The following is a 13,428-nucleotide window of genomic DNA, read 5'->3' as shown; positions in this document are numbered from 1 at the left end:
AGACACAGGAAGGAGCAGGTGCAGCGGCTATCGGCTAAAGGAGAACAAGATGTTAAAAAAAAGAGCAGCAGAGATGAAACTCACCTAATATAATCCAGAGTGACCCAGAGACCAGGACGAATGCGAGCATGTCTCTCTCATGGAGTCTGGAGTCCCGGTGCGGGTCGGGAGCGGCTCACAACTGCAGCATCGACTGCAGCAAGTCGCCGACAATCTAGGAGATTAAGGAGGGACGGTGGGAAGAGGGGGAGGGGGTTGCGTGGTTGGAAGGGGGGGGGGGGATGTATCTGAGACCGGCAATTGAAAGGAAGGGGTCGTTCCGGGCAGGAGGGGGTCTCAGCGTGCAGAATCTGCCTTAAAATAAACGACAACACGTGTAGCTGAGAAAGAAGAGGACAGCATCCCTCCTCCAGCGCCGTCCACCTTCACCTAGTTGGACGCTGCGCAATGGCTGACACTCCTGATGACATTAAACGGCTTGTAGGTCAGGTTGAGCCTCTAATGAAGTTTGTTCTCCATGTCAATTAATGATCAACCACAAATTTAAAAACTCATCCGATACTGGTTACCCCTGGTTCACCCTGGAAAATGATTTTATTTTTTATCAGGAAAATGTTAAGGAATACAACTTTTTGTATCTGAGTGTTGATTTATTTTAATTAATTTGATTGATTTGTTTGAAGGGGATGCGCGGCCACATCACGCCATCCACGCAGCTCAGCGCGCTGTGACACGGAGTAACTTAGCATCCGGGTCACGTGGTTCAGAAAGACACGCCCATTGAACTAAAGTAACCTTGAGAAAGGCTGACACAGACACAGAGGGTGGGTTAAACACAGATGGAGGGGAGGAAGTAAGAATTACATAAAATAACTACACGACCTCATAATACGCGTATCAACGCGTTACGATGCGCGTTTATTTGACCAGTTTCACCTGGTCAAATAAACCAGATGAAACATCTGCTGAGATGTCTTCCCTCAGTAGAAGACATTTTCCTCTGTCTTATTCTGCCTCTGCTGACTCACCTTATTAAATGGGTCACTGGTAAAGACCCGTTATTTTACATCTGCAGGCAGAAAAAAGACTTAAAGCACAATGAAAAAAGAGAGAGCGAGTTAAGCTGTTCATTCATGCACAATGTCAAGCAAATTCCCAAGCAGCGTGGCCAATAAAGTTACAAGCAATCCTCTTTTTATCTTCATTAAGTTTTTAAATGTTTATCAGGTTACCTGCAATTTCACGTCAGGAGAAAAGCTGAATGAAAGTGGTCGAGGTAACGTCACATTTTAATGGCTGAGTTTATTTATTTTGCACTGGGATCAAAGTACACACACATCTCTGGGTTAAAAGTTTCATTTAAAAAATCCTGCTCACTATTTTGAACAAAACATACAGGAATTCTGACATATTATTGTTTCCTAACATCTTGTCATCTGGAGAAAAAAAGGAAAAATCAGGACATCCTGTTGAATATTCAGTTGTTATTGATAAATTGATTCAGGAAAACAGCAAACCTGATTTTATTCAGTAAACAAACACTTTTCAACAAAGAGGAGCATTTTAGCTGAGACATTTTAACTCCCTTTGATTAAAAATCAAATAGGTTTATTCACTTGATTTAACAAATGTCATTATTAATATATAAACACATTGTCTTATAACATTTACTCTACATGAGTGAAAATGAAACAGGATGAAGAAATAACATTATAAGTTGCAAAAAATATGTAATTCTCCTCATTGTTATCTCAAACATGTATAAGATTACATTTTTTTTGTTTAAAATAGAGCTTTTTTCCAACTTCTTGTCTAAAATAAGTTCAGTGAGACTTTTTTCTGCAATGCCACACAGATCCTCAGCTCCAGAGTCAATGGGCCAAAGAATATATAAAAACAAAGAGCAGGTTTCAAATTCTGACTCAAAGGGAAAAGTTAATTAAAACCATCTTGGTCTAAAGATAATTTCCCTCTCAGCTTCAGAGATGGTTGTGCCAACAGTCATTAAGAATTTGTAGCATCATGTAATCCATCTTTGAAATTATTCATCTTTACAGAATTGCTTAACTAAGCCACAATAGCCATATTGTTTTAACAAAGTACCGTCTGTTTAAGGTCACGATATGTTGAGCAGATTTAAGTCAGCCACTCCAAAACTTACATTTTTTTAGACATTCAGAGGAGAATGTGTGACTGCAGTTTCTTGCCCTGGATAACCGAAGGAAGGTCAAACTTAAAGTTATGATCAAGTTTATTTATACATCATTTTACAAACAGGTTGCACCAAAGAGCAGCACAGTGAGAACAAAAATAATTGATTAGAACAACTAAAAAAAAGCGCACTAAAATAAAGATAATACAAAAATAAAAATAGTTACTGAATTCAAAAGCTAAAGAGAGATGAGACTTTATAACTCCTTAAGCCTCCAGATTATGAGCTCTCTTATGTGGATTAATAGATTATTCTACAGCAGGAACCTTAGTGTTTTTATGAATGTTTGACATTTTATAAGATCCTTTTTAAAATATGATGTCAAAATCTAAAAACCTGTAGCATTCCAGTAACAATTTAAAACCAAACCTGTAACAAACGGGAAGTTGATGGAGTGAAGCTGGAACTGGAACGTTCTGGTTACACGTTCCTTTTTTTAGTTCCCCTTAACAGACAATTAGCAGCATTTTGTTCAAACTGACAAACATTTCCAAAATCAATCAATCAATCAATCAATCAATCAATCAATCAATCAATCAATCAATCAATCAATCAATCAATCAATCAATCAATCAATCAATCAATCAATCAATCAATCAATCAATCCATCCATCCATCCATCCATCCATCCATCCATCCATCCATCCATCCATCCATCCATCCATCCATCCATCCATCCATCCATCCCATAGGAGTTTCTAATAATAAATAGGTCTGGCTGGTGGAAATTAATTCTTTTTTTTGATCACCTTTATCCTTTAAAAACAAAACTGATATTTACTCATGCTAATTTTTCATATATTAAAATGTATTTGATGATCTAAAACAATTTAAATGAGCTCAGTTTTAAGAAGAAGAAGAGAGAGAGACATAGTGTCCAGCTGAAAATGTCACAGAGACATTAAAACAAATATTAATGGAGAATAGTGATTCATTGAGTCTGTATATGCCAGTTTTAGCATGTTGAGGCCATGAAAAGGCAGATATTAAAGGATTGTAGCAACAAAAACTCACCTGAACAGTCAGATGTAGAGATAAAAATCCAAAACAAAGGCAGCAAAAACTGAACCAGTTGAGTTCAGATGGAACAAGATGGAAGAAATTATTGCTGAAGCAGAAAGAAACTTATGGGGAAAATGATCAGAAACAGGTGAGATTAATTACCAGAGCAGCTGACAATGAGCTGCGGCCTGGAGGTAAACGAGAAACTAACATAAAACCCAGAAAACTAAAAACAACATTAAACACAACAGAAATGCAAAACCAAATGTGACAAAGAGATGCAAAGATGAGAGAAAAGAAAAACAGGAAGCAAATAAAACATAAAAGGAAAAAGACAGAAATAAGACATGAACTAAGGTTTACAAATAAAAAAAGGAAGTAGAGACTACAACCTGAACAAAACCTGAAGTATTAAACTAAACTAAATCTATGATTCTGAATCTGTTTAGAGAAAATTAGATATAAGATCAAACTTTTGCACCAAACTCTTTAAAAAAACAAACAAAAAAACCAACAACAACAAACAAACAAAAAAACACTGACCATGTTCCCTGTGTTTACATCCCACCCTGGAAAAAGACCTGAGTTAATAAATCATTAATTAATCCATCAATTAATGCAACACTCCCACCCCTGACCAGCTAACGGGGAATTTCCTGACTAGAAATATGTACAGCACATTCTCACACTCATTGTTCTATAACCAGTTTATTTTACTTAATAGCTGATCGACACAAAAAAGGCAGAAGAAAAGTAAAGTAAGTTCCTGGTTTTTTTTTCCTCATCAAAGTTTTCTGGAACAAAATCCCTTCAGGAAATGTGACATTCAATGAGAAGGAATAAAAAAGCTTTGTGTTTCCCCTATCAGAATGAAAAATAATCCCCCCAAAATTACTATGTTGTAATCTGTGCAAAAATGAAAGCAAAACCATTATTTTAGAAAAGCTTCAGGTAAAATCCTGCAAGCTGGTGAAAAAGAGATCACTTCTAAACTCACAAACTAACAGACCAACATAAACACAACATTTTAAAAAATATTTAAAGCAACAGCTTATTATATACAGCGTGAGAATCTTAAAAAAAAGATATATTTTTATTGCATGACTTCTGAAATGAAGTGTGAAAACTCTCACTACAGATCACATCATTTATATCCTAAACGCAATTTATAAAATGTACTTCTGTTTTAAATGTGAGTAGCATTGCATTGAATTACCTGCAAATCCATTAATTTAACAGAAATTAATGGGTTTTAATTAAGGCAAACCCACCCTAATAGGTGTCAAGTATTTGATTTTTATAGTTTATTGTGATATTTCCTAATAACTGTAATTATGACAGGCATTGTAGGCCCCTAAAACTGAGGTCAGAGGTCAATTTAAAGGATTATTTCATTTACTTCCAGGTGTTTTAGAACTTGTTAAACTGAAAATCATAACATCCTCATATTTTATATAAATTACTGATACATGATGTGTGTAAAACATGATTACTGATGCTTCAAAATCTTATTTCTAACTAAGTTAATCCTTGCAATAAAGTTTCCCTTGTAGAATATTTTAGTTGATATTTCCTGTATGTTCTTGATGTCAAAAATATTTTACAGAAGAGTAAATGATCAATTATCAAGAGGGAATTATCAATTAAATACAAGACAATATGAAATCATAATGTGTGCAGAAGGAATGACACGACAGATCTGTCTCTGTTTATGTAATTTGTTGGCACTTGTTAGTATAATCAATGCAGAAGATAAAATCACCTTATAAAGAGAATTACTTTGACCTCCATGTGGCACTATTATGTTATTACCTTCTCTATAACCATTAACCACATGCCAGCTTAAACACATCCTAAAGTCCAAATGAAATAAAATTATATTTAACATGTATTAAAGGACATAAAAGTGTTGCACCTCAGATTGACATTTTTAAGAATTATTTACAGTCCATTACATTAACATCTAACATTGAGGAGGAAGTTTGCAGAGAGCAAACCACAGCCTGAGCTGCAGATGTTGCTGCCAAACGGTGAAAGTACAAAATTTAACAGCCAAAGGAAGACAAATGAAGCAGCCAGGATGATTTATTTTATTTATTTTTTCATACTTTCTAGTCATGATTCTGTATTCTTCTCAAATCAACCAAGAAGCAACCATTTCCAGGTCACACAAAAATTACAAGTCTTATTAGAAAATCAAACAAAAACAAACTAACAAACACAAGAATCTTAGATTTTTAGAAGCAAAAACATTGTAGTATAAGGAAAGTTATCAAACTTTTCTGTTTAAACTTGCAAAAACAGTGAGACTTGTAATGTTTCAGCTCTTTAAAACAATACAGTGAGTGACCTGATGAGGGTGCTAAACTTTCAGGAAGTTTCTAGAACATCACATGACTTTTGATAGGAAGAAGCCAAGGAAACTGATTCTGTTTCCCTTTTCATTTCCTTACACATTTCATTCTGTTTTTAATCCAGATGCTCCCTCTCGTCCTCTTTACTGTCTATGGTTATAAAGTGGGTGTTGTTTTGATTTAGATATTAAAAACATAGAATAAACACTCTTAATGCATGAGAAAATAAAATATTAGGCACTTGGAGAAGAAGTTTTTACTCCAAACTCCTAATATCTAAAATAATGCATTTATTTGATGATTGTATAACAATAAGCACAGTGAGAATTACAGACAGTTGGATGGAGGGATTAAGTGTGGAATTGCCTGAGTGTGTTCAATAAACAGTAGAAACCAACTTATGCAATTTAAAATGATTCATTATTGGATTATTGTAAAGTCAGGTTGCATGAGATCCGCCCCTCTGTCTCGTTGTGACAGAACATCAAGATTGTCTCATACTTTTTGCTTCTGTTCTTAATTAACGAGCATTTGGTGTAAAATATTTGACTGATACTTCAAAGCCTATAAAAATCCTCGTAAGCCAGCCTGATGCAGGACTGGACATGTTTGACATCTCAGAAATAATAAAGAATCTTCCTGCATTAATACTGCGACCTCTTGACCTGGGAATAGTTACTGATGCTAAAGGAAATGAAATCTTCCACTACTATTTCCTTTAAAAGGTGAATAATGGACATGATTTCATTAATACAAATAGAAAAACTCTGATTATTGAGATAATGAGAACTTTGATAAGTGATTGGAATTTACTTCTATCTATTAGCATCTAGTTAAACTCTCAGCGTGAATTAAAAAGATCAGAATTTGACATGTTGGCATCAGGAAGCTCAGCACAGGAATGGCATTCACGCTGGACTGGCATGCAGTCTTCAAACGAGATTACTTGAATTCTTTTCCGCAAATGCTGTCACGAAATAGCGCAGAGCTATGCTAAAATTCAAGTGGTTTTTTTTTGTAATCCCTGCTTGCAATCTCTCACCTGTACAATGTGCTGTAATTGTGTGTCTGACGCATGAGGGCTTTGGCCTGACCCAGTGTCACTGAGCTGTCAAAGCAGATGGTCCAGTGGGGATAGAGACCAAATGCTCAAGCAGCTTGTCTCATGCCAAAGCTTCAAATTACTGTTTTATCCCTTCAGGTGGCACCACAGCAAACTGCCAATAAGACAGAACCATGCTAAGAAATAATGGGTGGAAACTCAGAACTGACTGATTAGTAGTTAATGTAAGAAAAACGACTGAATCTTACTTATTCTACGTTGCAAAATAGTTAAAAATAGGTCTGTCATGATTAAAAATTTTACTGCATGATAAATTGTCCAAGACATTATTGCAATAAACAATAATGTTGTTTTGAGACCATTTCACAGTAATATAATGGTAATAGCAAAAATAATAATACAGAAACACATTCTCAAAGATCAGTAAACTTTACAATCTATTGAATATTTAACACTGGAACTGGAAGACATTTTAAATATCCCAAATAAATAAACAAAACAACAAAAACAACAAATAAAATGAATTATAAAGTCTATGTGAACAAAATTGACTTTTGAGACCAAAGCAACAGACTGAAGACTTTTATCATCCAATCATCCAGTTTTTGGTAGAAAGAAAGAAAAAGAAAAACAATAAATCATGAAAATAGAAATGATTGACTTATTTTAATTTATAAAGTGATTTATTGATTTATTGCTTATTATAAGAGGCCTATTCAAGTTTAGTCAGACTGAGTGGATATTGTCTTTAAGCCTAATTTTTGCTGCACACTCATTTGGATTTGGATTTTCACTAGACCGTTTTAACACAAATATGTTTAGCTTCCCTGACACAGCATCATGCTGCCAACTCCATGCTCAGGGTGTTACTTTTCCAGCTAACAAAGCTTTCTGCATGCAGGCCGAAAGTTCAGTTTTCCTCTACTTGGATCAGACTACTCCCCCATTCAGCTCCTTCAGACTAGCTGACAGCAATTAGCAAACAGCTGGTAGAACTGCATCTGCTGAGCTCATCATATAAGCTACTTCTCAGTGCAACGCTGGTAAAAATATTGTTAAAGCAAGAGAGGAACGATGTTGTGGTGACTTAGCTCAAGCAGGAATTTTTTTAAAAGACAGAAGCCCAATTTCACGGCATTAAATCAGGAAGTAAAAAGTTATATTTGATATCATTTGAAAGTAACTTGATTGTGCTATAAAATGTCACCATTTGCGTGGAAAACTTGGAAAATGACTGTCCATGCATGGGCTTTGCAGACAATTTCCATCTACAGATTAAATATTTATAACTTTTATTATTTCTGATGCTTTTTCTTAACTAATGTTCTCCAACAAACTCTTGTAGCTTTTGTGGAACAGCTACAGAATCTAATAAACAAAAACTGAAAGTGAATATCAGCTGGAGTGAATTCCTATAATTCACCTATTTCTCTCCACCGCGCTGCCTGACAGCTGACAGCCTTCCAGGACCAGAGGAGCGGAAACTCTGGAGGATCCAGCCCCGTCCCGCCCCGACCCGCCCCCCGCATGGAATTCAGTTTTTATGCCTTCACTGGGAAATCCCACACACTTATTGCCGGTGAAAAACTCCGTAGGAAAACTCCCTGCCGTTCCCTGCCAGGCGGCGGGCGTCGCGTGTGCAGTGAAGATGCGCAGCTGCGGCGCATGCGCGCGGCTCCGAGCAGCGCCGCACGGGAAGCCCCACTGTGAGGACAGCAGGAGGGGGAGATGTGATAAGGCATTTGTGGGGCTTCCCAAGCGTTTTAACAGTGCGCTCATGGTTTTAAATAGCAAGCCTTTCAATGATACACACATACCCACGCCCCCCCTCACACACACACACGCCCACACCCACACACACACACCTAACCGTTGGTAATAATCAAAGCATACTAAAAACAAAACATTTTGATTAATATGAGTTATCAGCGTTCTTTTATCCCCTTTTATTCATTTATTATTGTTATAATTTTTAGCGCTTTTTTCTTTGTTCCCAAGCGTGCTTTTCTCACATATTTGATAAAGTGCGTGTGTGTGTGTGTGTGTGTGTGTGTGTGTGTGTGTGTGTGTGTGTGTGTGTGTGTGTGTGTGTGTGTGTGAAAAAGCAGCTTCCTCATGTCTTCTCTCTCTAAACTGATTCAGTGCAGGAACGCTTGTACCAGTCTGCCTCTAGTGGTAGAAAAAAATTACTGCATCATTTCTTGTAAATGCTCCACTTCTCACAGCGCCCGCTGTTTATACTAAAGGGCTGGTCTGGTATCATGTGCACGTTTGTCATGCCACTGTGTGGGCCGGTATTCCAGGCTGGCTGATGAAAAACAGAGCAAGGAATGAATTGTTTGACCTCATTTAATGCAAGCTATTTTTAATAATGATAATGATAATGATAATGATAATAATATAAGTTTGAGTGGTCGGTCTGACTAGAAAGGCACAACATAAGTTAAGTTAATTTACTCTATTTAATCATAAGAACACTAATACAACACGGAGTTGCTGTATTAGTAATTTTTATTGCAGTTTTAAATACATGCTCATATGTTGCTAAACGTCCGAAAACTCTGCAAAGTTCCCTGCGCTGTTCTGCATGCTGGATTACTAAACTGCATCCAGGTCAGGTCGCAGTTTTATGCAGCGGACTACGTGCAGCGGGCTACTGTAATCAGCCCTTGTTGTTATTAACTTCCCTCTTGCACTCAACAACGTGATTTCTCGGAAACGACTCCACTGCTGGACGACAGGCTCTCAAAGCGCATGCGCGCCACTGTAAAAAACATCTCCAAACAGATCAAGTAAACGTAGTATTTTGATTTTCTTAATGCATTTGTTTGCAACATGTGCATAAATACATGCTTAGTGATGAAATGTTAATAAAAGATGTCTTTGCTGATTAAACATGTATTTTAAAATGACTCAACCATACATCCCTTCATTCCTCTATTACAAAGTTATGCATGAAGAATTTTAGGGGAAAACTGACAAGACTTGGATAAAAATGTTTTGTGTTAAAGCTGAAAAAAGGTCCGACATAAAGAAACGGCAACATTTCTCAAATATCTGATAAAAACTGACATCAGAGTCAAAGCCAGAGTTGCATGTGTTTTCATAGTGGATGTTTCTTACAGTTGGCTCCTCCCTCTGGGCTGACGGGGGGGAATACCAGCTCCGGTACCAATAAAAGGCGAACCTTTACCACGCTGTTCACCTCAGTCCAAGAAAGCTATCCAGAAGGATAACTAAGGAACGAGAAGAAACTAACCTACAGCGAACTCGGAAATTTCGCACCACGGATTTTCACACATCTCCATTTTTTCCCTCTCGGATTATAAAAGGAGCAAACACTGTAAGTGGCTTCGAGGTTTATATTTAATAAGAATTTATGTCAAGGATTTACGCCTGAGTAGCAACATTTTAAATATTTTGTGATTACAGTATAGAACACGTTTTTCAAGCTTTGTGCATTTTTAACTCGTTGAATTGAAATCGGCTCTAATTTATGGATGGGAATATTGCGCACCGTGCGCCTGCAGGAGGAGTTGTGCTACTTTTTTGTTTTATTTTGATTTATTTTTTACTTTGTTTGGCCTCTAAACGAATCAATTTGGAAAACAATAATTTCAGAAGAGCTGTGTGTGTTTTTTGGGTTTAAGGATGTAACAAATTCGGTTGACTTCTGCATGTAAACGCCCCCAAGCCTCCCCTCCTTCCGCGCCCTGCAGCCTTCAGATGAACTTCTCCTCACCTCCTTTTAGCGCGGCCAACCCGCAGCTATAAATTTAAGCCGAGGCGGATGTGGGGTTTCAGTTGCTCTCTCTATTGTCTATCAACTCGGATTCCGCCTTTATCTAACGACTGTCTTGTTTTTTTTGTGTATTTTAGGCACAAACATGCCTGTGTCTAGAATGAGAATGAGGCCGTGGCTGGAGAAGATGATCGATTCAAACACCATCAGCGGGCTGCAATGGGTGGATAAGGTCAGTAAGTTGTTGAGATGGAAATTAAAGTACATATGCTATAAAATGTCTGCTTAGCTAAAACATCTTTTGTATTCATGTTGCAGGACAAGACAATGTTCTCTATTCCATGGAAGCACGCTGCTCGACATGGTTGGGAGCTCGACAAAGACGCCTGTCTGTTCAAAGAATGGGCCATCCATACAGGTGAGCAAGCAGGAACAGGCATTTCAGCTGTATTTGTAATAAAAATGTAACCTTTTGTTATGAAAAACTTACATGTTTAAATGGTTTTTACAGGTAAATACACGAAGGGACAGAGTAGCGATCCCAAAACTTGGAAAGCCAACTTCCGATGTGCAATGAACTCCCTGCCTGACATTGAGGAGGTGAAAGACAAAAGCATCAACAAAGGCCACCAAGCCATGCGAGTCTTCAGAATGCTGCCTGCTGTCTCAAAAAACAAAGGTGAGAAACATTTCTTGGCATATTTCAAGATTTTCACAGTAGGTTTTTTGTTGCTGGCATGATATTAAAAGATTGAGCTGTAAAGTGATTAAATGTTTTCTTTTCTCTGCACAGAGAAAAGGAGCAAATCGAGGGACACCAAGTCAAGGAAGAAGGTAAATACTGTCAATGTGCTGCAGCATAGTGGAACTTTTTTCCATCTAGTCAGAGTTTTATTCAAATCATGCCACTCACACAGACTTAGATAAGGCTATGTAAATGCAATCACAAAGCTTTTATTTTCTTTTGTTTTGGAAAAGAAATTAACTGATTTTGACTTTTTAAAAAATCTTTGCAGAGACAAGCAGTTAAGGAAGAGATGGAGTCAGACTACAGCGACACTCAGTCTCCTGTAAACATGTGTCCGCCTGAGGAAACCATCTCCACTCAGGAAAACACAGTAGACAGCACAGTAAACATGGAACATGGAGGTGAGTGAGAAACTTTGCAAAAAACCCCCCAAACAAACAAACTATGCAGTATGCAAGTGATAAATGTTTTTCTAAACAAGGGGAGTTAATGCGGTTTCCTTGTTGCAGGATTCGACTGTACAGGTGAAGTTCCAGAGTTGTCCCTCTTAGTTGAGATTGAGACAGATCCTCTTCAGAACCACTTTTCCCACAGATTTGAGGTTTCTCCTGAACACAACCTTGGTAAGACAGCAGGACAAATTTTACTAACTGGGGAAAAAAACTGCAGGAGAATTAGATAGAAATATATCCTATCAACATACTTATACTATTTTCTTTTTCTCTCCCTGCTTCTTCGCTGTGCTCTTCCAGAATACGACTATCAACAAGACGTCATTGAGGTAAGCATGACTCTCAGCTCTCACTCTTAACTGCATGCATTTTTTCATTGGCAGGAATACCCCTGCTTGTCTTGTTCTGTCTGTCTGGCATCACTAATGATACAACAATAAAGCTAATTGTTAAAAAAACGATGTGAGAAATCTCCAGTTTGTACTCAGTCTGGTATTGCTCTTACAGATTTGCAAGATACTGGAGAAAGAATCACAGTGGATGGTCAATACAGACAGCAGGGGATTCCTTCACAATGAAGCACGCACCAGTCCAGGGAGTAATTGGAGTGAGTCTTCCTCAGGTAAATACTGTCAACCAAAGAGGAAATTTACTCTGCAGCAGTTTTAAACCTTTAAAGGTAGAAATAGATTGTGTATTTGCAATTTGGGAGTTTAAATTCAACACATTTTGCATGTAGCAGTGGATAACTCTTGGAAGAAGAGAAGAGATAATTAAAAATTGACTCTAAATTTGAAAATGCATACCTATTGTCACCCTCATTTATGCTGGAATGTTGTGTTTGTTTCGCAGAGTTAGAAGACACACCACAGTACACAACACTGGGCTCAGATTTCCAGAGCAACTCGTATGAATTCTGGAACAGCTTTTCCTCGATTTGAGATCTCCATGACTGGACAGGAGGACTCTTTAAAATTTTGGACTGTTTTTAAAGTGCTTCCTGTTCACAAGCTCCACCCCTATCAGAGACAACCCTGCCACATTAAGCTATCATGCAACCCACTCTGTCAGTGTGGACAGTTGTCTGCATCTCTCCTATCCGCCGATGTGAAGTTATGAAGAAATCGTCTGTGTTACAGAAGCTCAGATGATGTGTGCATATGGTTTTGGCTGGTTCAAAGCACTTGTGTTTTTAGTTTTGACTATACAGATTTTAAGACCGGGCATTATATCATCATAAACCAAAAATGTCAGTAATTTGGAGATACTTCCAAAAAGAAAACTACACACTGATATAAATATTTAAATATTTAGGTAGAAGTGCCTTTTTATTTGATCACATACATTTTTTTCCGTTAGACTTATAAGTGAACGGTTGCTAATGGGGTAAATACATTTTTCCATCTCAGCTCTTGACAAGTCTATAACTTCATGTGAAAGCACTTCTTCGTGTTTGCTTAAACCATTTGTAAAAAGTGTATATATTTGTGTTTGTCTCTTTTTTACAAAATAAAAAATGTTTTAAAATATGAATGACTATTGAGTTTTTATATATAACATAAAATTAACTGTATTTTCTCTGATTTACAGTGTGTTTTGGTTTACTTTGTATGTTTTACTGATGAAGAACATAATGTAGAATAACACTCAAAATAATAATTGTAGCATTTGTTTAAGTAAAAAATACACAGCATGCAGATGACGGACTGTATTGTAAAACAGTGGAGGAATCTTCAATCACATTCAAAATGACAGCTTTGCTATTTGTTACTAATTAAATACCAAGTAGAGCTTGGTATGTTACAATGAAATTGCTCTTTATCAGCTAATATGCAGCACAAACACAGTTCCTCCA

At 37.1% G+C, this 13,428-nt stretch overlaps 2 protein-coding genes across 2 annotated transcripts in view; one reads left to right on the top strand and one right to left on the bottom strand.

Annotated features, from left to right (window-relative positions):
* The window catches only part of LOC102219420 (long-chain-fatty-acid--CoA ligase 6-like), a 38,245-nt gene extending 37,711 nt beyond the window's left edge, over positions 1-534 (bottom strand). The window contains exon 1 of the mRNA XM_005808761.2: positions 85-534. Within this exon, the coding sequence (XP_005808818.1) occupies positions 85-130 (46 nt within the window). The 5' untranslated portion in view covers positions 131-534. The remainder of the gene's footprint in view (positions 1-84) is intronic.
* A 9,291-nt stretch (positions 535-9,825) lies between these two features.
* LOC102228257 (interferon regulatory factor 1-like) lies at positions 9,826-13,102 on the top strand. The gene is made up of 10 exons (XM_005816687.3): positions 9,826-9,974; positions 10,511-10,605; positions 10,692-10,791; positions 10,885-11,052; positions 11,167-11,207; positions 11,390-11,522; positions 11,631-11,744; positions 11,874-11,902; positions 12,081-12,195; positions 12,426-13,102. The coding sequence occupies exons 2-10, from the start codon at positions 10,519-10,521 to the stop codon at positions 12,512-12,514; spliced, it is 876 nt and encodes a 291-aa protein (XP_005816744.1). The 5' UTR covers positions 9,826-9,974; positions 10,511-10,518; the 3' UTR covers positions 12,515-13,102.
* The last annotated feature ends 326 nt before the right edge of the window (positions 13,103-13,428 follow it).

This window comes from Xiphophorus maculatus, chromosome 11 (assembly GCF_002775205.1).
Source record: "Xiphophorus maculatus strain JP 163 A chromosome 11, X_maculatus-5.0-male, whole genome shotgun sequence".
Classification (NCBI taxonomy): Eukaryota; Metazoa; Chordata; class Actinopteri; order Cyprinodontiformes; family Poeciliidae; genus Xiphophorus; species Xiphophorus maculatus.
This window is presented reverse-complemented; position numbering and strand designations above follow the sequence as displayed.